This window comes from Ambystoma mexicanum, chromosome 4p (genome assembly GCF_040938575.1).
Source record: "Ambystoma mexicanum isolate Mex_15411 chromosome 4p, UKY_AmexF1_1, whole genome shotgun sequence".
Taxonomy (NCBI): Eukaryota; Metazoa; Chordata; class Amphibia; order Caudata; family Ambystomatidae; genus Ambystoma; species Ambystoma mexicanum.
This window is the reverse complement of record NC_090927.1, coordinates 710095492-710121482: the sequence shown is the minus strand read 5'-3', so window position 1 is coordinate 710121482 and position 25991 is coordinate 710095492. Positions and strand designations below refer to the sequence as shown.

At 43.9% G+C, this 25991-nt stretch overlaps 1 protein-coding gene across 8 annotated transcripts in view; it reads right to left on the bottom strand.

Moving 5' to 3' along the window:
* The window catches only part of MYO6 (myosin VI), a 1279197-nt gene that overhangs the window by 105448 nt on the left and 1147758 nt on the right, over positions 1-25991 (bottom strand). For 4 of the 8 annotated variants that reach the window (XM_069606276.1, XM_069606277.1, XM_069606278.1 and 1 more), the window contains one exon: positions 18890-18928. The exons of the other annotated variants lie outside the window; for them this stretch is intronic. In XM_069606276.1, the coding sequence (XP_069462377.1) occupies positions 18890-18928 (39 nt within the window). The remainder of the gene's footprint in view (positions 1-18889; positions 18929-25991) is intronic. 8 annotated transcript variants of the gene reach the window in all.

Genomic DNA, 25991 nt, shown 5'->3' with positions numbered 1-25991 from the left:
ACCCTCTCTCCCCTGTGGTTGGCGTGTTTTGCTTTGGTTTTCCCCTGGGTTCATGGTGTTGGGGACGCCTATTCTGGATTACATGAGACCTACTAATCAGCTTTGTAATACTGTAAGGGATTTCAATCAGGCACACACCCAAGTATTTCCCAGCATGTAGTGCGCAAAGGAAACCCTCATTTATTTTTGTCTAATTTGTAACAGTAAATATTTATTTATGGATTGAGAATTAGGTAACAATCACTAAGGGGTGACAAGGACAATGAATACTATCTTTAATGCACTGGGAATGAGGTAATCAACACAAAAAGAATGCAGCAAAGAAAAGAATACTTTTGAATTGGTTTGGAACAGATAGCACTGTGGTTAGAGGTTCCCCCTGCGACACCCCTCGACCCACCAATAGGCAATTTAAATAGATGTGAGGAAAGAGCAGGTACTCAGGAATAATACAGACCAAACACAATATCACCCCCACCTTTCCCCCTTAAACACAAGAGAAAAACGGATTTGACTTTTCAACTGTCAGTATGGCTTTGAAACTGGCTGAGCAAAAACACTAAATGTGGTCAAAAATGCTTAAATGATTATAAATTTCTACGGGAGCCTCTTTGAACAAAAGCAAGCAATCAAAATCAATGATTTAATCAAAAGAAAACAATTGGAATATCAAAGGCAAAGTGGGAAATAATTTAAAGACAATTCACACGTGTAAAACCTTTGCAAAATGTAAACTCGCTGCAAACTGTTACACTATGTGATTTTTTTATAAAAAAGGGGCAACTACACTATTTCGCAATGCGGTTCGGGTTGTGGATGTAGCTAAGGATGTTAGGTATCAGTGGGAGTTGAAATTTCGTGTGTCTTTAAAACTGAGGGAGTTATGGAGGTTTTAGTGGGAGGTGTTTTTCAAAAATAAAGACACGAATTTGGACAAGAACTTCAGTTTAAAACCAGAAATTATGGATTACTCAAGACTAGAGCATGCAGGCTAGACAACCAGGTTGGGACGAAGTAAGCTCTGAGACTGATTCAGTAACCGATACCCAGTGCCTTCCCCGGCAGAACCAGTCCAAACACTCGAAGTGGGATTTTTGGATCAGAGTTACACAAATAAAAATGACTATGAAAATGACGCTTTAGCAAATAGACAGAATAAGATAGCACTAAAGATTTTGAAACTGTCACTGGTTATGAAAGTAAGGATAGTTCAGATATTAGGGTGGAACAAGATAAGGCAAGGGATACAATAGTTCTCTAGCGTCCTGTTAATACTCACAATCCACTGGGATTTAAGATTTTTGGCCCGTCAAGATTCTGGTCAATGGATCAGGTCTATCAGAGAAGGACAGCACATCAGCTAGGATCAGCTAGGCCGGTCACCGGAACTGCACAGGATCTGTCCTTGTTTCTGGATATTTCAGATCAGCAGGATGGCGAGTTCATCAGGCAAGCGTTATGGTAGCTAGCCAGATAGTTTCAGGACGCTTCCCCACACCACAGCGCTTCACTGGGTTGTAAGGATTAGTTGAGGATTAATTGAGGATGGAGGCCTAGCTGAAAATGGTTCAGCTACTGCTTGGCCTGGTGATTGCCATCTGGATCTGGAAGGATGTTAAAGGCTGGATGTTGAATGCTGGATCAGAGTGCTTCGCTGGAATCAGAAGAGAGAGTCTGAATGTGTTGTCAGATGTCTCCATTTATCCTTTCAAATGACACACATAAATGGGTGTATGGGCCGGCTTAACTAAACTCGCCCCTGTGAACTGGGATTGGATCAGAGCCTCATCTCCGCCTTGCATCCGAGTGATTGGATCAAAGACAGATGATGTCAAGTTTCTGGTTTAGTTTTTACAATCCTTAGAAACCTCCCCAAGCCACTAGTATCAAAATCGAATTTTGTCCTAAATACATATTTATACATGTGTAACCTCTATGAAAATCACATACAAGGATTACATATTTTATGGAGTATCTGTTCATCAAAATCCCACAGCTGAGAGACCTTGTTTTGCCTTTTTGCAGCATTTTGTCCATTTCACCATGAACACATTTTCCAAACTTTCTCCAAATTTCCACAAATATGCGTGTTTACCATAAAAATGTGTGTGCAAAGTTTAACAATTCTAGCATAAATACAGTTCCCATAAAACCACATATATTGCCATTCCTGTTCAGAATATGCTACACAGTTCCACCACATTTTGAAATCTAGGGCTAAAAATTAGATGAACAAATCTGTCCTTTTTATATTTTTCACCACTTCTGATAGCAAGTTTATAAGTCTCTAAAAAATGTTCATTACATATTCTTAGCAGCAAATGGCCAGCCTTTTGTCTGTCTCTGGAGGCAAGGAACAGCCCCCACCTTTGGGATTTCCTTCTGCAAGCCTAGTTTACGACCTTTTCACACGTCCATTTCCTGGCCTGGAGAATCTGCCATTGTTCAGTCCTTGGTAGCAGACAAAATTCTGGCCTACCCCACAATTATCATGTGTCAGTGAGCATGTGCTGAGATAAATGCCCTCCCCTTGGGTGGAAACCTGTTTTTCAACCTCTTGCAGGCCCAGCCAGCCTAAGTTCATTTTTAATTTCTTGACTTGAAATCCAGCATAAAATAAACTTGTTGCATCAGATGACATAGATAAATTATATTCTTAGGTTTAAACATGTGGGATCAAAACAACTGAGATCTGTGTTCCTTTCAGCAACAGTCCTTTTACATTTGCTAATCCGGCAGATCTTTAGTTTTAGACAACTTTAAAATTTAAACAGGAGAGTCCATTTGACAGGGGCTGTCACTCACAGGTAGCCCAGTGTGGCTGCACACAGATTTTTGACAGGAATTGTCATTCACAGGCAATCCAGGTTTGCTGAAAAAATGATTTGCTCTTAACATTTCAGGACTTTGTAAATACACAGTGCTTCATTAGATTAATTGAATTTTAGCGCCAAGCAAGATTTTGGGTGTTGGAAAGTGTTATGTACAGGCATTTGGAAGTTTCAGCAGCAAAGTAAGTGCCATTTACAGGTACATTTTGGAATTTCACTTGCAAAGCGCTGCTTCTCCCCTCTGTATTCCATGTTTACTTGTCATGGACCCACTGGCACTTTTTCTGCAGCGTGTGCTCTGTTCCACCACACATGCACCATGGTTGGCAGGTTGTGCAGTCATCTTTTAGTGTGTTGGAAAAAAAATGGTTTTGGAGGTTTTGGCGCGCACAACGGTTTTGCCGCCATTTTGCTGTTTCTCACACCACAGATAGAGTGAGGCCGCATAGTATAGCAGAGTGGGTCATTACATCCCACAATACGTTAAAGACTTAATTTGTGCACCTACCGCCCTTGTTTCGGTTCTACCAGTCTTTCCAGTCAACTGGTCCGATCATTTCATAGTGCCATTTCAGATTAATGTCAAGGCCCAATGCAGCCCAGCTGCCAGTGCTAAAATCCTAAAACATTGCGGTCGAAAGCAGGTAAGAGACTACTCAGCCTGTAAACTTTTCCCTACTTGGACACACTCCTAGGGATGTAGCTGATGACCTAGCTCCCCTTAAGCCCTCCACTCTTGGTTCGGCCCCCTCTGAGCCTTGGTTTATCAGTGAATTAAGATCCCACTGGCTCAGATGTAGGCAAGCTGAGCGAAAATGGAGGAGGTCCTACTGTGAAGAAGATAAGACTCACACTCCGACAGGAAACGATCCACTATTATAAATCTATTCAGGAGGCTAAATGCCCTTTTTACACGGCTAAGATTCAGACATCGGTTAGTCAGCCTAGGGAATTTTTCAGTCCGGTTTGAGCCTTTTCATTTCCTCCCAATGTCCAGACGGAGGTTACTCCTGCTCAGGAATTAAGATCGGTGAGTGAGCATCCCCGTACTATGGTGGATGAATCTATGCAGCTGTGGTTGACCTTCCCCATCTATGGCCCTGACGAGATAATGAAAGCCACTCTCATGGTGAAGTCCGTCTCGCCTTTGATCTCTGTCCCTTTGAAAATTATGAAAAATATTATCCCTTGCATTGCTTTACAGGTTGTGCAGCTGTAAACCATTCTTGGTACTCGGCTATTATCCCTCCTCATCTTAAGCACGCTGTGGTGATTCCACTTCTGAAAAAAACATGACTTAATCCCTCTGTTCCTTCTAAATTTTGATGAGAGTTCCAGAAGATTGGAGTACCAAACCTTTCTTGGCCATGCAGGGGCCACTAAGATCAGTTTGCACTGGGAAGGCATAGAGTGACTTCCCCATGCTCTATGGGTGGAGAAACCTGCTGGCGAACACTTGCAACGCTTGTTGTGGTATGTGGCAAAAAGGTCTATGTCGGGGTTCCCCAGAGGTAGAACATCTGTTGACAGGAGCTATGTGGTATTCTGTTTTCCCATGATGTCAAGAGGAATGAAAAAAATATGATGTGTTAACTTCCAGTGCCATAGGGACTGTACTTCTGATGAAAGGGAGGGAGATCTTGTTCCACCCTGCTTCTGTATGTAGAACATTGTGTGTGGTTTTGTCCGTGAAAATTCGCACCACATCCCCGTTGACTCTTGTAAGGGATGCCTTTAGCACCCAAAAAACTGCACGCAGTCCTGAAGTTGATATGCAGTTATTTTTCCCCCTCTGACCAAAGGCCCCCGGAATGTAGACCGTGTGAATGTGCACTCAAGCCCTCGTGGGAGGCGTCTGTTACTGTGACTTCTTGTTACTGTGACTTGGTGAACAAGGAGACGAAAGGTGGAACCCTGGATCAGGTGATTTTTGACTGACAACCAGCCCAGATGATTTCTGAAGCGTGGGTTTAGGTTGATTTGGCCCTGCCAGGACACTGACACCGGTTTCCAGCGAGTGTCGAGGAACTCTTTCAGGGGCTGCATGTGGAGCCTGTAGTGAGGTAACAGAGGAATGCAGGATGACATCATGCCAAACAGGGACTTGTAGCTCCGGCCAGACGCTGCCTGGGACACTGAGGTGTTGAACCCTCCCCTGTGATGGAGTTGCTGTGCAAGAAAGTGTGTCGAGATTAGCAGCAGGTTTAGCGCCTGCTGAGAAGGAACAAGGCATGACTTTGGATAATTGATATAGAAACCTAGGGATTGCTCACCAACCAGTCATCAAGATAGGGGTAGACGTGAGTGCCACCAACCAGTCATTGAGATAGCAGTAGACATGAGTGCCCCCTCGGCGGAAGTATGCTACCACTAGGGCGAGGCCCTTGGTAAACACCTTTGGGGTTGACTGGAGTCAGAATGGCAGAGCATTGAATTGATAATGCTGGCCTGCGACAACAAAGCGCAGGTAGCAGTGGTGTGACGGATCAATAGGGATGTCAAAGGAGGAGTCTTCCAGGTCTAGAGATGCCAGGAAGTGTAGGTGCTGTAGTTCTGTTAGCCCCTGTTGTTGCGTGACCATCCAGAAGGTTTTCGCTTTTAATTATTTGTTCAATAACCTGAGGTCTAAAATTGGCCTCCAACACCCCGACTTATTTCTTACCAGGAAGTAGCTGGAGTACACTCCTTGACCTCGTTGTGCTTGCAGGACTCGCTGTATGGCTCCCTTGGACAGCAGCAAACAGACTTCCTGTTGCAGCAGAGGATGCAACTTTTCTGCCTTCTTGCCCGGGGTGATGGTAGGTGGTCACTTGATGAACACCAGTGTATGTCACTGCTGGATGAGGAATATCACCCATTCGTCGGTGGTGAGACCCATACCCTGTGGTCTACCCCTGTACGAAATGTGATAGTCTGGATACGAGCCTCGCCAGGTCAAGGGTGCTTGGATGATTGGCCCCTGGATGGTGAGGAGCTGCGGCGGCGTTGGTTGCCCCTATATGACTCCAATGTATTCCTGTAGGTGTTGGAAGAGGGGTACACTGGTGCTTTATAAGAAGACTTGTAGAAGGGACTGCATTCTCAAGAAGTCCTAGAGAAACAGGATTTCCCCAACGATAGGACTGGCTCCTTTGCTGTAAGGTTCCCAGGGAGCAGGCTGTGTCTGTATACACCTTGATAGATTGCAGGGTCTCATCGACCTGCTTGCCAAACAGGTGTACCCGGTTGAAAGGCATGTCTAGAACCTTAGTTTGGACCTTTGCGTGGAAGTTTGTTGCTTTTAACCATCCTTGTCATAGCAGTACAACCCCATTTCCTATCTGTCAAAAACATGTGTCAGCAATGTCCACCGAGACAGATATAGCGTTGTCGGAGGCAGCCTCCCCCTCATGAATGTCCAGTGCTTCTTGCCTCCTATCCTCAGGGGGGGCGGGGGGGTTGTTAAGGATTTCAACCAGGCAATACACCCGGGTCTTGCCTAGTGTGTAATGCACAGATGAAATATTTATTGTGTCTATAGGCTCAATATTCTGAGTGATATACCACTCATCTCTCACCCTTCTCAAAATATCCCCCAGGTCACAGTGGACCAGGAATCAGGCTGGTTGATAAAGGTTATATATAACTAAGTAAAGCAAATGATTGAATTCACTTATAGCAATACAGAACAGAAAACACCAGAAAAATAATAGTTTTGGCTTGTGCAAAGATAGCGTTTATGTTAAAGTTTCCCCCTGCAAAGTTCTTAATTCACAAATGAGCAATTCTACACAGATGTAAGTAAGCAGCAGGTATTCAGGAATAAAAGAACAGAGTACTGTGTTTGAATATAATCTTCCCTCCGAAAACAAGAGAGAAAAGCGTTTTTGGGAAATTTACACTTTTTAAAATGACAGTTGAAAATGGCTCAGAAAAACAATGAAAAGTGTGCAAAAATCCTTAAATGGAGGTACATTCCCATGCGAGCAATACTAAACAGATTGTAACCAACATGAACTACAGGATGAGCAATAATACACACTTTAAACCAGAATGGAAGTTAAGGAACACTTTGAATGGGAAAAAAACACGTGTAAAACTTTTGCAAAAATGCGAATTCGCACCTAAATTTCACTATGCGATTTTTAATAAAAACAGGTCAAATATACTGTTACGCAATGCGGTTTTTGATTTTTGGTTATGGATGTAGCTACAGGTCTTAGGTTTAAATATGAGATGAAATTAGGTTTATAGCTATAAAATTGAAGAAGTTATGCAACTTTGAATGAGAAGTGTTTTGAAAAAATAGAACCGAGAAAAGCAGAAATTCGGTTTTAAAATGACAGATTGGTTTTATTTAAACTATATTAATGACTAAGAAAAAGGGAATGCCACCCATGAATCTCCACAGTTACGCACAGCTGCTTGTAACTCTTCACGTGGCGGATACTCTGTTTTTCGGGATGGGAATTACTTTATTAATCCAAATCACTAATGGCTTATGGTTTTGTAAAACAAATGAGAAAGATCAGCACTTACACTTGGGATTACAAACAGGGTTGCAAGAATGGGTCTGACACTATTAGAGGTTCTTAAGTTAAAGATGGGATAGGTTGAGATTGTAATAGGACAATGCAAGTATACTATGGGTCACTAGGATTCCTATTGATACTTACAGTCCACTGTAAGTTAAGATTGGACCGTCAGGTTCTGGTCATCACGGATCAGTCTACAGGCAGCGGGGCACCTCTGGCGGAATTGGATCAGGTGGGTGGATCTGTTCAATTGGACTGCACCTCAGATTGGATTGGATTGGCCCTTCTGGTCACTGGACAATGTAGATTAGCATGATGGCGAGTTTAGCAGGCAAGCCTGGATGGTAGTGAGCCAAACTGGATCAGAATTATTCCCTTTGGGATGGTTTCAGGATTTGGGCCTTGCTGAAAAGAGTTCCGCAAATGATGGGCCTTAGTTTTGCAAAGTAGTCTGGAATCAGGACAAGATGAAAAGTTCTGGAACAGGATGAAGAAGTCAGGAATCAGTGTGTGTGTGTGTGTGGTGAAGTCCCTAAATTTATCATGCCAAGTGACATCAGTCAGTTTATGGTAGGGGGAGAATTACAAACCACACCCCCACAGCTGTGATAGGTCAAAGGCACTTGCCTCTTTCTGGTTGGAAGTCAGAAAGAGCTGCCATATTTTATGATGTGATTTGGGAACTCCCACATTCATTTGAACCACAATTTAACTTTCCACAAATGCACGTTTCTATAATTATGCCTTCTAATACAATCAGACACATACATTACATATTTTGTGAGTTATCCTGACATCTAACTCCCATCTCAGTGAGAGCTAGCTTTGTCGTTCTGTGAAATTTTGTCAATTTTAATAATAACTGTTTGGCCTAACAATTCCTAATTCAGTACATATCTGTGCAATTACCCCTAGAACACGGGTATACAATGTTATATTTGCAACATCAATAGTTTTGCCACCATTATTCTTTTTTGTGTAACTTTGGTTCCTTATCTGGTACAGGGTTCACTCATGTCTTCACAGAAAGAGCATACAATTAGATTTATAACTACCCATTTTTAGATTTGTCCTCCTTCATGGGGCAAAGTTAAAGATTTTCAAAACTTAATCACAAATAGGCATTTTAAACAACAAATATCTTTCAGCTTTTATTTTTTCTTGTTTCAACTGGCAACAGCTGTGAAATTTCTTTGATCAGGGTGGGGGTCCAGAGGGAAGTTTCCTGCCCCTCCCCTAAAGGGATCAGTGTTCAACATGAAGTGTCATCCTTCCCAGGCTGGGCACTGTCAAGTCCGAATTAATTATTTAATTAACCCAAGACTGGGTTTTGACTTTAAGATTCACCTAAATCTTTCATTTAAAACATATAAAAATGAACACAGTTTATAGGGGATTTTGACATTTAAAGAATTAGGCCTTTCCCAAAAACATGCTTTAAACAGACGATTTTGCACTTCTTCATGGAAAAAGCACATTTAAACTGAATCCTTTACATCAGCGTTTCCTCTGCAGGACACATTTTATTCAGCACCAGTTCTTCTCTTAAATGCTGAGATGTGTCCAGACTTTGCTTGGAGTTTTCTCTGCACAGCTGAAATTGTTACATGTTTTGCCATTTTAGCCGCATTTGTCCTGTGGAACTGAAAACAATTTTGCTGTGCTGCCTTTTCATGAAGTACATGAAGTACATTTCTTAGCTGCTGTCAGTCAATGAGGCCCGGCTTCTCTGGCCACACTGGATGATACCCTTTTAATTTGAATGGTTCACTGGAAAATGAATGGATCTAGCACCAAAACAGCACTTTGAAGGTTGCAAAGCTGCATTTTAAAAAGGCATTTTCAGTTTTTAGCCCAATTCTGTACCCTTGATTCATGTTAAATTTAACAGCACCCACTGGCATTCTCCTGCAGTAAGAATTCTGTTGTCACCCCCACTTTGACTGTGTGGCAGGGGGTGCAGTCTTTTGTGATTGTGACCCCACTTGCAATTTTGCAGATTTGTGCACGCACAGGGGTTAGCACATCCATTTTTGGCTGTTTCTTTCCCCATTGGAAAAGGGGTGCAGTGGGGCACATCGGCATGGGTAAAAATATCCCACAGGGTATGGGTATGAGCTGGAACCATGACTCACGGTTGTACCTGGCATTAACTGCCTTAAGAGTGGTGGCAGCAGTGGTGATGACCTGCTTACCGAATGCGTCAAGGCATTTACCCTCCTTATCCGGAGGAGCCGAGCAGGAATAAGAGGGGTTAGCAGACCATTTCCATGCTGCCGCAGAAACTAGAGTCAGGTGTTGGTTGTGTTCTGTGACAGGTCAACGCTGAGTCTGGGACCCTGTTCTTCTTGTTGAATCTTTCTTTTTTTGAGAGGCATGGTTGACGGTTTGGTCATAGCGAGAAGGCATTCCTCCCATGTCATCTAACAAAGGTATAGCTAGTATAGATTTTCTGTGCTGCTCGCGCCTTTGAAAAAGAAGGTTATCCTTCTTTCGTTCTTCAAGAACCAAATCATCTTGGTGGCTCTACCCATCAGGGTGTGAAAGGATCCAATCTCATTAGGAGGGAAGTCCCTAGTAGGGGTTTCCGCTGGTTCACCATAACCTGGAATAATCGCATCAAACTCATCTGTGCCTGTGGTATGGATGGATGCCTAAACACAAGTGTCATTCTAATCAGTGTCTGTGCCCGACAACTTCAGTGGCCTTTGTAGACATTGATCGTCCCTTGTGGGAAGAGGGAGAGCAGGAATTCCACTGGGTCCTGGTTGTGGAACCTACACTATCCGCAGTGGTGTAGATGGGCTTGTCAGCCTTTGATGCAACTGTGAAACAAGAGCTTGTAATGTAGTCAGCATATCCAGAGAGATGTCTCTATTGGCTGGTGTAGCCAGAAAGCCGACTGCAACAGGTGCTTCCTGGTGTGGAGCTTCTTGGCATGGTGGAACCAGTATAGAAGTATCCTTTGGAGGGGGCATATCCAAAAATGGGCTGGCATGGCTGAACTCCCCTTCTGAGGGAACAGACAATGGATCTCCCCAAGAGGTTCTCAGGGGGTTCTACAGCTGCAGCTGGGTTGGCGCCAAGGGCCAAAGGATGAGATGGCCGTAGAGTAGCCCAGAAAACTGATGATTTCACTAGTGGAAGTGTTATAGATGCAGTTTTGTAGTTGTCGAGGAGGACCTAGCTGAAGTCGACAAGAATTTTCTGATTATGGATGATGGGGCTGTGGCCGTTGGAGCAGGTGTCACTGCTGTAATCGACAATACAAGCTTTGCAGGCATCGACGAGGATTTAGAGGTCACCAATGAGGGTTATGCCGACGACAAGGTCTTAGTGGCAGTCGCTGACGAACTCTTAGACAATGATGTAGTCGTAGACGGTATGGTTGACGGTGGCGTTGATGACTTTGGCGTTGCTGATGTCGGGGCAGGATCTTTGTCCTTTGACAATGAAGGTGAGGAAACTAGCCTACTTTGCGTGGACGGGGTGGATGATGAGAATTTCTCCGACGTCATCTACAATGAGGCCCCTGCAGTGGAAGCTGGATGCGCCCTTTTTTTGGTTTTTGAGGGTTCCTCATGCAATCTAGGCCTCTTATGAGAGGTGGTTCGCCGGTTAGGGCTACCCTACCTTAGTGAAGCATGACTTCATACAGAAGCGGAGCCAGAGGCTCCACTGGCATCATCAAGCCATGGTACCAGTCGTCGATGACGGTCCCACAGGTTTTTCTTGGAGAATGACTGGCAAATCACACACTCTTTGATGACGTGGAGTGGATGTAGGCAATAATGTCACCTTTCATGGAGGTCTTCCACAAAAACATTCTTTAGGCCATATTGTGTGCAGGCCTTAAAAAGACTTTGGCACTCATTAGGGTTTCCCCAGTCCGGAAAAAATGCAGGTAATTCAGGCACCGGGATTCTTTCCGGGCTGGGGAACCAAGCATGCCAGTGGGGGCACAGATCTACCGGCAGGCCTGAACGGCCCCTGACCTGCCAGTAGATCTACCGGCAGGCCTGAACTGCCAGTAGATCTGGCCCCCACCAGCAAAAACACGCTGGAATCACTGGCACCGGTAGTACCGATGCCAGTAATTCCGGCAATCCCATTCCATGGAGTCCAATGGGACTCCATGGAATGGGAATTTACAGGCGTCTCTGCCACCCATAATATCCCGGTAATACCAACATATCAGGCAGTGGAGACTGTAGGGGAAGTTTCCCGGTATCCTGCTGGAATTACCAGCAGGATACCTGAAAACATGTAATGAGCCCCTTTGTCTCCTGGCCTCAGACATTTTAGTAGGCCAAATTTGAAGGATATCAAACATGGGTCTGACCGTGGCCGGGAGAACCGCTGACGAACTGGAAAAAACACTGGGTGGCCGTCTTCGGGTAGTGTGAGGGGTCAGTAATGTGAGCCACTGCTTGTAGATTTCTCAAAATATGCCATTTTATTACATTTAATATTTTAAAACAAAGCCTTGCTTGCCCTACTATATTATGGAATTCCTTCCCTAGTCTAGAAATTAAGGGGACATTCTCAGCATGGGAAACTGGCCCTCACACAAAACAAACATATAAAGAAAATATATGGCAACACAATATAATAAACAATAAACATAATATCTGAATTACCTTCTCCTTGCCTGGGTAAGACCCCTTCCACAGGATTCAAAACTCAAAGTGTTCATCAAATTAAAAGAGTGATTTTGAACCAGCTCTTAATAGTTCGAAGTCAAAGAAAAAGTTAATCAAACCAAAAATCCACTGATAAGCCTGTTCCTGGATGAAAGATTTCCTTCTAAATTCCAGAAAAGAAATGGCACCAATCATAATCCTGGTTATGGTGGATTGTCTCATCTTCAAAATAGTTTGTCACAGTTCAAAAGAAGGTGTAATATTCTTCACAGTTCTTTAAACTTTACATTTGTATATTTGTCAGGGTGCTTCTTTGTGCTGCTACTTCTATTTTCAACAGCCACACTTCTACTGTTGGCACTATGAAACCAATGACCTTTGTCCCACAGTATGTTACTGCTTCAAACCACTTCAATTTTACATCTACTGACAACTTAGTATACCAGTATAGTTGAAGAAGTACTACTACTACTGCTTCAGTACTCTGAATTGTTATGTAGGCTTTGACAGGATACACTTCAACCTCTTCAGGTAGGCAAGGCACTATTCCTTTCAATGATTTTCTCAAAAGGGGCAGCCTCTTTGCCTCGCATGTCTTCTGCCAAAAAACAAACTGCTTCTGCCCATAAGACTCACTTCTTTCTAACTTCAGCAGTCTTTAGTACCAAAGGTTGCATTTTACTTCAGAATATTCTTCACAAGCAATCAGCTCCCATTCCCCAGATTTACTCACAAACCTCTGCCAGTTATCCGCCCACAAAATTACCCGGAAGCCTTTGTGCCACTCTCTCAGCTTCAGCTAACAATGAAACACTGGTGTATTAGGCCACTTGACTGCTAACAACTTCAAAGTGTAGTTGGATGACTAACTCTTGGCAAGACTGTTTTCACTATGAAAAAGGGGTGCTGCTTGGCTTAGGTAATGCGTGTTCTTCTCCCCAATAGTTTAGATGCTGTACTTCTTAGAAATTGAAAGAATGTTAATTATGGATACAGAATAGGATTCAGTCCTTCAAGTGTACACACAATTGACTACACACAACCTCTCTTTAAAGTGAATTTCAAGGTTTACGGTTGAATAAAGAATTGTATTCCAAGTAAAGGCAAAGGATGATGTTCTGACTTCCTTTGGGAACTACAATTAGGTACACGCGACTTCCTTTTGATGTAGTTGTTCACCCTTTGTAACTTGTAATTCACTTGTTGTCAAGGTTAAGTATTCGGGAATGGTTCCGAAAGTGTTCCCTCTTAATTGGGGACACGTGGCCACTCTGTTATACAGCAACAGAAATAGTTCAACAATGGTTTACAATTTGCTTTAACTTCTGACAGGAGTGTTAAATCTTTCACGACATACAGGATTGCTACATTTCCATTGTTAGTAAGATTTCAGATATAACTAACAGCTTTCACTTGTATAAAGCAATACGCAAGCCACTTAAGAGCTGATACAGTTGCGGCAAGGCTTGCAAAAAGTATTTGGATGCTTTGCTTCACTCACCAGCTTCAGTGACACTGGTTTTGTGGGTTGCACTGCTTCCCCGACTTTCGCTATCACTTTTACTGCTTCAGGCTCGCTGGGGCCCCACACCCTTCTCCAGCACGGGTATCTTCAAAGGCCACTTGATTTGGGAGTTCTTTTTTCTTCAGAGACTCTCAGCTTGCCTTGTGCTTCTGGTCTTAGTCTCCTGCTCGTTCACAAGTCTGCAATCATGGCAACAGAGCTCACGTGGGGAAACTGCCTCCTGCATGTCTTCCGTTGCGCAGCCTCTGCACTTCACGTTTCTGGAGGAAAGGACTCTCTCAGAACTTGCAGGTGAAATCTGCTGTGTCCACGTTCCGATGTCCCTTCTGTGCTCCCACTTCCTCGTGATTTGCCCGCCTCGTGCTTCTCCTCTGCTTCTACTACCACAGCCAGCTTTCCAGCTCTCATTCCAGCTCCTCCTACTCGTCCTTTCCTCAGGGGGCCATTTATGCCTCACAGGTTCAATTATTGTCTTCAGGTGTGGGTTATTAGCCGTAATTGCCCGACTACTGAAATGGCTCCTAGGCTCAATTGACTGACTGCTACATGTGCATGTCTCTTCAGCCCTCTTCCTTGTCTCAGTACCTCTAGGATTCTGGGACATGTAGTTTCTTCCAACAAAGTTAGATTGTTCAAATTCTGAATTATTTATACGGGTAGATTGAATTCTTTTAAGGTTTTTAAGAGAGGGCCTGTGAGCATTAGCTATTTCAGAGGAAGATGGTTTACTGACAAAAACATTTGCATAATCCTTCACATTGTACCCTTGGGATTGAAGAAGGTATTTAGTTTGAGATACCTAAAAGGATCTTTCTTTTGGTATAATTTGCTCAGACTTTATAACCTTAGGGTTCACACTCGTAGATCTAAAATGTGGTTTATATATGTTGAAATGACAATATGACATTACCTCTTTAGGTACATTGGGAATAGTCTTCCTGTCAGAGGGAAAATACTGTGTCTCATCCCACGGAATCGCCTCACCACCTTGGGCCCTGTTCTCCAGGTGATCCTCCCGCAGAACACCACTCCAGGGTTAGGATCAGGAAGCGTCTGCCTTCCCGTGGCCACCTGGGGCAAACTTTAGGCAGGGTTTCAGTGAGGGATCCGCAGGATTCTTCACAGTAGTCACTTGATCCGATATCGAAAACTTTGCAAAGTCATATTTGTATAAGCTTTTATTAATTGAATGTAGAAGAGGGACAAATTGAGGACTCCCAACACGAAAATGTGCAGTAAAAATCTGAAGATGGCCTCCAGGGGTAGATCTAAGGGAGCCCTTTTTATTGGCTGTATGCAGTATGACCCTAAAAGATGATAATAGAGCACTAAATTGACTGAAGTTTTCAGTTTAAAAAATTAAACTGCTCCAGGTTACTGAGGATTCCCAGCCTAAAGACAGGGAATATTCACAGCATGTGAATCTATGAAAAATTCAATGCTGGAGAATGCGGGTAATTTGGATAAGGACCTGGGTGCTGGAGAAAGGCAGAACTTTGATTTGGTAGTCAGATCATCCCATCACAAACCTCAGATACCTCCTGTGCTTGAGACCGATTAGTAAATAGAAGTAGGCATCTTGGAAATCCAGGGACTGCAACAAGTCCTGCAGATTGCTGACCTGAAATATCCAGGCTACGATGACCTTCTTAAACTTGAACTTGTCCTTGCGCATGGCGCATGTACACGCTCAAGAGCCTCAGATCAAGGATGGGACGCAAGTCCACAATCTCCCAGTGTACCAAAAGTTAAAGGGAATACCAGCCCCAACCTTATTCCAAGTGGGGTGTGAGTTCTATGACACCCTTCGCTAAAAGCTGAAGAACCTCTTCCAACAGGAGAGGGTTCAGAGGCAAAGAATGGGCTAGTAGGAGAATGTTATGTGGAACACTGAGTAAAAGGTAGACAGAATATGAGTCACGACTTGTACGGGAAAAGCGTCTGATGTGGCACAATGCAACTCCTCACAGAACAGGGAAATTCTTCCTCCCACTTGTTTGATGCTTGAAGTCCTCATCACAGTGACTTTGCACCTCGGTCATTAAGTGGGGACTGCTGAGGCAAAGATGTCCCTTCTATGAACTCAACAGGCTCTTACCTAGCAGGATAAGGGAGTTGGTGCAGCTGGTTGCTTGTCTGAGGGTGCCTGTCCCCTACCATGGTGGGAACAGAAGGTGAAGGGTTGAAAATCCCCCTCTCTTGGGGTGGGAGCAGAGGGCAGCTGGTGAGCTAAGCCCAATGACTGTGCTTAGGCCTTAGACAAACCTCTGAAAGGAATAATCAGCTTTGTCTCCAAAGAGGTTGTCTCGGACAAAGGTCATGTCCAGGAGTTTCACCTGGAGGGAGCCCCGAGGTCCTCATCCATTCAGATTGCAAAGATGGTAAAGAGGATGCTATGGCCTGTACCACCAAACTCGCAGGGAAGCATTGGTGGAAATGAAGGCCAGATCAGAGGGTGTCAGATTGGGTTTTGTACGATCGGACTGAAAAAAAAAGGTCTGACCGTACAAAACGACCGAAAAATGCTACCACCAAAGATGCAAACACAAAAAGTTTGAATCTTTAGTGGTAGCATTGCAGGTAAGTAAAAATTAAAAAAAATTAAAAAGACTGCGGGGCTATCTTGTGTGGCATAGTGAGCGAGGGTTGCGGGAGAAACCCCTGCAGCCTCCGTAGTATGTAAGTGTGTTCACATGAGAAAGGTGCAAACTTTTGGTAGTTCGCACCTTTCTCATGCGAACATTCCGGCAGCAGCAAAACCAGCCACGGTCGGATCACTTAGAATCGTCAAATTGTGATTTTTGCCCAGGTATTGGTCCACCACAGGGACAGAGGCTGGCTTTACCCAGGCCTCGAACACTGGGGCCTCCAGGTTAAAAGGCAGCAATGTTCATCTGCAAGGACCTTCAAACTGAACCTTAGATCTGGTGGGTGCTGACCAAACCAGTGTGCCCACCACTTTATCCATCATTTTATGAAATGAAGCAGGAGGATTTCCCTGGAGTCGGCACCCGGGAAAATATCCAGCTCCGGGTGAGTGTTGAAGCCACTGATCTCCTGTAAACTACAGGCCAGGTGCATTAGATCTTGCCCCTCACCACTGAAATCCTTTGGGAAATATCTTGCCTGTCTCGAGCACTGGGTTTGCAACCCAAACGGGACAGGATCAAACTCTTTGTTCAAAACCTCTGATATCCTCAACATAAATGTGCCCATTGGAAGCTGAAGAACAAAACCGTGTGTTGCCACACAGTAGCCCCATATGCACTCCTATAAGGACAGCGTCCCAGGTGAAATATTAGTAGGTCTATACTCTTGACACCCCAAACAGAGGGGAATGTGCAAGAGTATAGACTATGTCACAAATTCATGCAAAATTCAATACTCTGATTAGAACATTGGTGGCCCACCCAAAGACGGGTAAAATGTTGTAGATCGTGTGTGGTAGGACAGCTTGTACCTACCGTCTCAATTATAACAAAGGCTAAGCCACACTTAGTCACATAAATTCAAGTAAATGATCCCAAAATAGCATCATTGGGTCTAATCAGTTACCAACGCGTTTCAGATTTGCAGAAAATCCATCTTCAGGGCTAGGATTGCTATTGGTTCCAAATGAAAACGTTTTTTTCAGAGTATGGATTCCTAAGGGATTGATAAAGAGGATAATTTACCAAGGGCTCCGACTGTAATCTCAACTCAATACTTCTAAGGGGTAGGCATACGCCACTAACCTTATGATCCACAAGGATAGCTTATCAGGGAGTCCAATCCCGCTGAGGTGCGGTCACATGTAACTGCAAAGCACTAATATCGGTCAGATAGCAAAAGACCATGGTCTCTGGAAGGAAAGAGAATGCTGGGTGTTAGCCCATTGGAAGCTGGTCATACTCCTGAAGTGCATCAGCACTGAGGGCGCCGAAGCGAGGGGAGACAGCGCCAGGTGCCTGAGCAGCATGGTATCAGGACAGATCAGTGCCTGTGAGAACCAAGCGAGTAGAGGTGTGCAGTTGCACACTCATGAGAGGTCCCTGCCAGCTCCTCTGAGCGTGGTGGGACTTGTGGACGCAGCTGAAGCCGTCGGCCCCTGGGAGAAAATGTCCAGGGTGGAGGATTGGGTAGGAATCAGTACCTGCAGAACAGAGGTTATCCATGGAACAGTGGCTCTTTTTCATCAACGAAGAAGAATGTTGCCTACAGGAACCACATGGGGAGCAGAAACGCTGACAGAACTTTTGCTTGTCCTACCACATCAGGTCTACTCGCTCCTCTGCACCCGAGGACTTCAAAAGTGTCCTTTTGCCATCTCTGTGGCAAAAGATGAGTTTTGCAGACGCTCCAGGGCGTTAGGATGCATGGCTTGGCATGACCTGCAATAGTCTGGTTTGTGGCCCTACCCCAAATAGTATAGGCAAATCCTGTGGGGGGACTGAGATGGACATCCATCTCCAACAATCCATGCAGGACAGAAGCAGTGATCCTAAAGCAGAGTGGAAGGAAAAAAGGAACTGAGCGGCTCCATAGCTACAGACCCCAATGTCAAATCCAGCACGAACGATGTAATGGTGTTGAGTAGAGCCACTAAAGAGCTGTGCTGCACCACCTGGTGATGAAAAGGCTTCTGAAGGCCGCTAGCACTGGAGATAGAATATCATACATGAGGAAACTATGGGTGGAAGGAATACATTTGACAAATCAATTTAGTAAATGTGACAAAAAAATTCCCTCCACTGACTAACAAATTAAATGTTTTAAATAATGTGTTCACTAACGACAACCCAGCAGAATACTAGAGTTTTCAATGTACACCTTTAATATAAATGTCTGGTTTGAAAGAACATACGTCCATGCCGTGCTAAACAAAGCAAAAACTTGTCATATTGAAAACTATAATGGGTAAAATGCATAATGGTCCAATAATGTCAACCTGGGGTTCTGGAAACATTTACAAATCACTAAACCTTTGGCTTTGTGGCTTAGTATTGTGACATCAGCACAACCCATTACAGGACTAAAATATAAGGTTGCCACAAACACATGCATACACTGAATACACACAAACGTCTTCAAAATGTTGAATCAAAACAACATTTTGAAAATAAAACAGTTTATTTCAAACAAAGTTGCACAACTCTACAAAATGGTGTATTACTGTAAATTTTCAGTGCCAGTCATGCAAGCAGGTGAAATGATTACAGTGATGAAATGGAAACTCCAATTAGCACATTTTAATTTATTAATATCTGTGTTCAATCATCACTTATTTGAGCAATTTATTTCGAAATTGAAAAGATGTTATACTTTAACCCCACATTATGAATTTGATTTCCCACCATTTTGTGTGTGATTGTGATTACTTCACTCTATTGCACCCACCTAGATAAAAGTTCTGACATTTCTTTGGCCATTTCATCCCTATGGAAAAAGTTAAATCATTGTAAATGACACATAAATCGTAAGGAAACAAAATGTAAATGGTTTTCTTAATAAAGCCTGCTATTAAAATAGAGGCTCTGAAGGACTTCTGTTTTACAACCGCCTATGAAATGGTTTACAAATCAAGAAATCCAATCTTAAGCTAAACGTAAAGCTAGGTTAACACAAAACAGTCAAAATATACCTTTGTTTTTAAAACACAGGTAATTGTAACGGTTTAAATTAAACTATCATGGTAACAGCTGTTGCAAGTCAGTAAGGTAAGAATTCATCTGCACATTCTTTTAAGACATTTTATCACAAAAGAGATATTGAGGGCTGAAGTTAAATGCAAAAGCAAAATGCAACAGTACTTCTTGTAAAATCACCAACTAGACCTAAATAAAGTGGGCTCCACTTGTGTTCCACTGTGGGTACCTAACAAGCATAACTTTAACTGACGTATTTCAGAACTGAGGATTTGAAAAGTATTTCTTCTACACAATTGCACAGTAACTTGTTGAGGGCTATGCTTTGAGGCAATTTTACCAAGTTTTTACTTTGGTAGCAAATAAGCTAACCGAACATCACACGTGCGTCAGACCGCATTCATTATCATGGCAGTCTTTTTAAATTTAAGATACTACATAAAAAACAACTACACAAAGGCTGAAAGTATTGTTTCACGTAAAAATCATATGACATCAAAAAATGTAGTCGGCTATGGTACAATAAGAACGTTGGTCATTGAGCTCAGCCTAGCTGATCACAGGGTTATTTTCTAGGGATTGGAAGGAGGGCAAGAGATTGATAAACTTCCCTTTTAGAAAAATGCCCACATTCCCCAACAATGAAAGCATGGAGGAGTGGTTTAGTTATAATACCCATGGGGAGATGTGGTACAATTATATGAAAAATAATAGGAATGTAGATTAGCAATTCCATACATCCAAAATAATATTTCTACAGAGAGATACACATATAGGTATGGCTAATTGCTTTTATGACCTCTCACACAAAGGAAAAGATGAGTTCATCCCAAGCCATATATTTGATTTGGAAAAATCAAATGGAATAACAAAAAAGACTCAAAATTGCACCTGTCCAATCCGCAGAAATATTCTATCAAAGGGAACCGAGGGAGACTTCCGATAGACATCCCACCCACTAGTCCCCTTTCTGCATCCGATTAGAAGAGAAATGCAGAAGTTGGGCACTGCTATGTATTGTCATGTGTGTGGTGATACTGAAAGACAACTGTGAAACTGCTATGGATCATAGCTAGCCCAAAAAGTCAAATTCTTCCAATAGGTTTGTCAGCGTGAGAACTGATCAACTCAAGTGTGCAAATTCAATTAGTGAGTGTATGTTGCCTGAAGTCAGAGGTGGTGTGCTTTAGTTTTAAAGCTGTGAGAAACCCGAGGGTTCTCTCTTGCCTACTCCCCAGGGATCTTCTATTCAGGCGGCCAGGGAAGGGTCATCGCTTTTGGATCCGGACCCTGGGGGTGGACAAGCAAGAGAGGATCGCGTGAGTGGAGGGTTCTTGGGGACTGGGGAGGAGGTGCCTGTGAATGAGACATGGTATCCCCCCCCTTTATAGACACCGATTTATCCTACCATCCCTCAGCCTTTATGGGATATTGCCATTTTAATCCTGTCCTACCCTTCAAAATTCCGCCAAGTACTGGGAAGAAGAAGCAGCAACTAAGAATACTGCAGAATTCCTATAGAAAAAAACAGTATAGTAGTGAGACGAGTAAGAAGGCTATGGAGGTATACTATGATTCAGAATACATTGTCCCATTAATAGGTTCAGGCAAAGTCGGGCAATTGACTAATACCTTACAACTGCAACCCATTGGGAACGGGCAGCTGTATAAAAGGTGTGGACACAGAAGTCAAGGTCGAGTTGAGCCAGAAGCAAGGAGGAAGCCGAGCCGAGTTGTTGTACAGCTGAGGAGACAGAACTTCCAGCAGGCCGGAGTGAAGCTGCAAGTGCGTGGCAGGAGATTTGATTCTCAGTGGAGACAACAGCAGAGAGCGGAGGACGCTGTGCGGAGAGGTGGTCCTTGATCGGCAGCTTCAGTGTGCTCGTTCCCCCTGGGTGAAGAAAGAAACCAGGAGTGCCTAGTGTGTGAAACCTGAAGGTGTCCCACCCGCTAGTCCCCAGGGATCTGTCATCCAAGTGGCCAGGACACGGCCATCGATTTTGGATCCAGTTCCTGGGGATGGACCAGTGCGGGAGAATCACCTGGATGGGGGGGTCTTCGGGCATTTCAGGCAATTACTGATTACACACACCTGACTTCCATCACACTTCCCCACAAGGATAAAAGGAGGCGCACGAAAGCACACTCGGAGCGAGGCAAATCACACGAGGAAACAGTGGTTCCAAGATGGCAGTTCAATACGAGGAGAAAGATGGCGAGACCAGAGAGGGTAGGAAGGAGGGAAGTGCCCTTGACCTTTTCAGACCGTTTTTTGGCAAACCTTTGGAAATAAGAAACCTAAGACCGGGAACTAAAGCTGAACAAACCTGCATTGTGTGTCAGTGGAAACTGGGCTCTCCCACGTTGATAACGAAGGCAGGGAGGAGCGGCTGCCACAGTGGTACTGTCCTTCGTTCCTACAACAAAGCAGGTCCAGTAAAGACAGCACAGCCAGAGGGACTGATACCAAACCAGCCTATGTTAAAACCAAGGTTGCAAGCGGCAACATTGCATGAAGAGATCTAAAGAAACTAGCCTGTGAAACGTATGTGATGAACAACATGAATATAATTGAAAATCAGAGGAGTGATTGAACTTTGGGGGGGCCAAATAAAATACCCTAGAACGAGTAATCCGGCGCCACGTGGGTGCTCACTCGAAGGTCTTTTCAGGTATCCAACTCATTGGCAACTTTTGAAAGGGGAATTTTGAGATCAAAGTGGTCCTGCAATGGGTCAAGCTAAATCCTGTGCACATTCGAAAGTCTTCGATAGTTGAATGCGTGCTACAGAGCACGGCTGAGGGAGACTAATTGTTATGCAGAAGGGATCTGAGCTCGGCTGAGGGGGATCCGGGGTGAACCGTGAGTCACCCAAGAAAGAGTATTCTCTGAACTTTATATAAGGGGATCTGAGCCTGGAAGAGGGTGATCCACTATACTGACTGTGATATGAAAAGGTATCGGAGCCAGGCTGAAGGAGATCCAGGGTGAGACACCCGAAATGAACACTCAAAAGAGGAAAGGAAGATTGTGTTTATTTTTGTTCTTGTACATCAAGGCCTCTAAGGCAAGAGACATTTGGAAAGCAGAGACATGCATCACAGAAGGCCCTGATGCTGGCAATGGAACTGTGTCCTTGTGGCGAAGAAGCCAGGGTGTGTGCTTTGCTCGAGTGAACCGCCTTGTCCCATACTGCAAACGCAGGGAAGGGAGGCCAATGGCATGAACATCCCGACATACCATTTTGTGAACACTACCCCAAATTATGTAAGTTTCTGCATTATTATTTTTTGATGGTCATAGCCTGCTCCCATCTGTAGATTTAGGTTTAGATAGGCGTTTATCACAACCTTGTTAAAGTTCAATAAACATCCTTGAACTGTGGTCACTTGTGTCTATCTTATTGTTGATACCACGCCTTCCTTACACTAGGAGTAGAAGTTGCGGAAGCAAGGAAGCAGTAAAGACCTGCAACACGACCAGTGAGTTTCAGCGCTGTGAAGAAACCTGGTGCACAAGTGAATTAGAAGCCAGATACAGTGTAGCAGAGTGGTCGGGTGTAATTGACACGCTCTCGAAAGCCTCTGAGGGAAGACGAAAGATTTCATGAAAGGGAAAAATGTAAGGGGAAATGGAAAGCTAATGTGAACAACATAAAGAAAGCTTATATGAGCTGACCAAATAAATATTAACCCTTTGCAAGTATCGAGGAAAGTTACTGAAGCACAGAAAAGGGGGAGCAAACAAAGTGTGAGCAAATTAAAGGAGAAGAGCTAAATAAAGCTAAACAGAGGAAAAGAAAGTCAAGAAAGGATGATGTGAAGAAACAGAGAAGGAAAAGCCTAGGGCACATGGTTGCGCAGCCTGTAATGGATAGACTGTGCATTCTCAACTGCGCCAAGACCAGAGGGCCCCGACCCGTTTATAAAAATAAATGAGGAGATGATGCAGAAAGGCTGCTGTTGAGCTAAGTGGTTCATTATAAGACTTTGTGTTAACGACTTGGAACTTTGGAAGAGAGTTGTTGAATTTTGTGAAGCAGAGTGCTTCAAGCTTGGGGAAGGGAAGTACTGAGAAGCCCAGTGAACTTTGTGAATCAGAGTGCTGCAAGCTTGGGGAAGGGATCCCTGAGAGACCTATAGAACTTTGTGAAGTTAAATACTTGGAACTTGGGGAAGGGAGTTAGAGAATAGCTGAACTTCATTTTGCCTTTTATTTTTGAACACTATTTTTTTGGGCAATAAAATTCCCTACATAATGTATTGTTAGATGTGAGGGAAGCATAGGTTTTGACACAGGCAGAATTTTGTTGACCTAGGGGGTCATTCCGAGTTCGGAGGTAGCCATGGTGCTACTAGCACCATGGCTGCCTCCAAACCCGGGTCCGGTGTCTCTGAATGGGGATTTACCGGGTCATTCCAACCTTGGAGGACCCGGTAAGTCCCCATTCAGAAAACCATTCCCCATTCCCATTTGAGCCCCCATATGATATGATATATGTTATTTATAATGTGCTTAATACCCAGAGGTTTCTAAGCGCGGACTCAGGGATCGAACCTGTGTTGCTCCGTGTCGTCTTGCTTCCAAGGCGAGCACGTTACCCCTCCAGCTATCTTCCTAAGACAAGGGCTCAATGGGAATGGGGAAGGAGCTAACAACGGGCCCGCAAATTGCGGGCGCGTTATTAGCTTCACGGTCCCTTAACGGGTCCCTTAACTGGTCAGACCAGCCGTTCCTGGTGGGACCCGCTAAGGGACCTCGGAATGTGGCGGTAGGGGGTTAACGGCACCGGAATCCTTACCGGTGCCGTTAACCCCCTACCGCCAGACTCAGAATGAGGCCCCTAGACTTTCCTTAGTTACATCAGTTGAGGGAAATCCCAAACCAGATATAGGGCAAGCTAGGCTTTACACCACCCTGACTTTATTAAAGAGTTTAAACTTAAACTTTGTTGTCTGCGTCATCTCTTGATACCATGACTGTCTCACAAGGCTCCTAAACATTTAATGTAGTCTATGCATTCTGTGGCAGCCACGTTTATAAGGCACCAAGTTAAAGGAAAGGTGGATCTTTTTAATTGCCTATGCCAACAGTGTCCCAGAGTTATATCTTTTAGTGATGCCTTGTTTTCATCCCAATTGAAAGACTTTAGTAAACTATATTTTACAACACCAGTGTCAATTACAGGAGAATAGGTAATAGGAAATTAAATCATACACATATAATAGAAGATTTTGCTCTAATGCAGTTCTGCCCTTTATTGAGAATCACTGATTTTGAGGAGGTAGAAGCATTGTGTGGTTTATTATCAAACATGGCAATTATTAATTTATGTTTAATTACAGTACAATGCATAATTTGCGTTCATGTTCTTATTAATGGCTCACTGTGTTTGAGAAGAACTCTATATCGAGGTGAACTTAGAATGTCTACTCAAAATAATATGTATTACAAATAACAATGCCAGACTGTATTGAGGTCTTTCAAGGTCCCACGTGGCTAAAAGAGCAATAACCTACTATGTACAGCCTTGGTTTGTAAACTGGACTGCAGATATTTGGGGCATCATCTATGCATATGTGGTTTATTATGTCTGGAAATTAATCCAAAGTATTATAAATCACATATAAAATGTATATATCATTTATATAGTATCATTTCTAGATAAATATTTATAATGTCGGCTTCATGATACTATCCATGTATGGGTTATTTATCCAAACAACCTCTACATGTGCATAAAGTATTAAGTCCACAAAAGAGCATGACATTCTCAGTTCAGGGTTATCATATTTCAGCACTTGGGAGTTACATAGCTAAAGTCACCTGAACTTGCGGGGGTTTAGATTTACAAGTGAATCAGTTGTCTGCTTAACCATTACACATAAGCTCCTGGATATAGAGTTCGTGACTACATAGACCCACCAACAATGCCTTTTACCCAAAGAGAATCTAATCCAAGTAGGTATAGAAAATAAAGAATGAAGGGTCCGTGTAGCATTAGTTTAATAGAAGGTTTTCTTAACTTTGATGATTCACAAGGTGCCGTCACTTCTCCCCAAGGGGGAACCCCTTCTCATGAGGTTAGGGAGGTGAGTCTGTGACCCAATAGACCCCTTAGGGGTGGTTTAATGTTGGATGAGCTTATAGGGGGGGGGGAATTACCCTTCTGGTGAGATGGACGACCACCTGGGGCGCAGGCGCAGCCCTAGAAATCCCATCACCCCCACACATTCCCTAGTCCTACACTCCACCTCCGATCCTTCCTTAAAGAGCAAACATTTGTATTACTGTCATAGGGATGAATCCAACCAAATAGGAAGGACAGGAAGAACATCGTAAGCATGAAGTTTACACCTTCAAGTAGTGCCACAAGCTGGCTCGCCGCAATCAAGAAGAGCGCCCTGCAAACATGCCCTGCAGGTGATGATAGGCGGAGGCAGGACCAGTCCTACATAAAGGAAACTGAAGACAGACTCGACAATGTCTTGGAGGAGCGAGGAACCCGGGAAATTCTAACCCGACAGAAGCAGATGGAGCATCGGAGCCCGGCGGGACCTGGGTCCATCCTGGAAGGAAGAGCAGTGGCGTAACCTTGGCCAGGTGGACCGACGGGTCCCACAGAGACGGCGAGACTGCTAAGGTGGGAGATCCGCAAGAATGTCGTGGAGCCGGCCGGCCAAAGGAGAAGGCGCCTGGAAGCAGCATAGCGGAAGACCCATCCTTGGAAGAACCGGTGCACTGCCTGACCACGCATGAAGTTAAAAGTGGGCATGGGAGGCCCGGTGGGGATACAAAGGGAACCGCTGATCCTGGGGAGCACCTTCTGGACCGATTGGCACTCATAAAACCA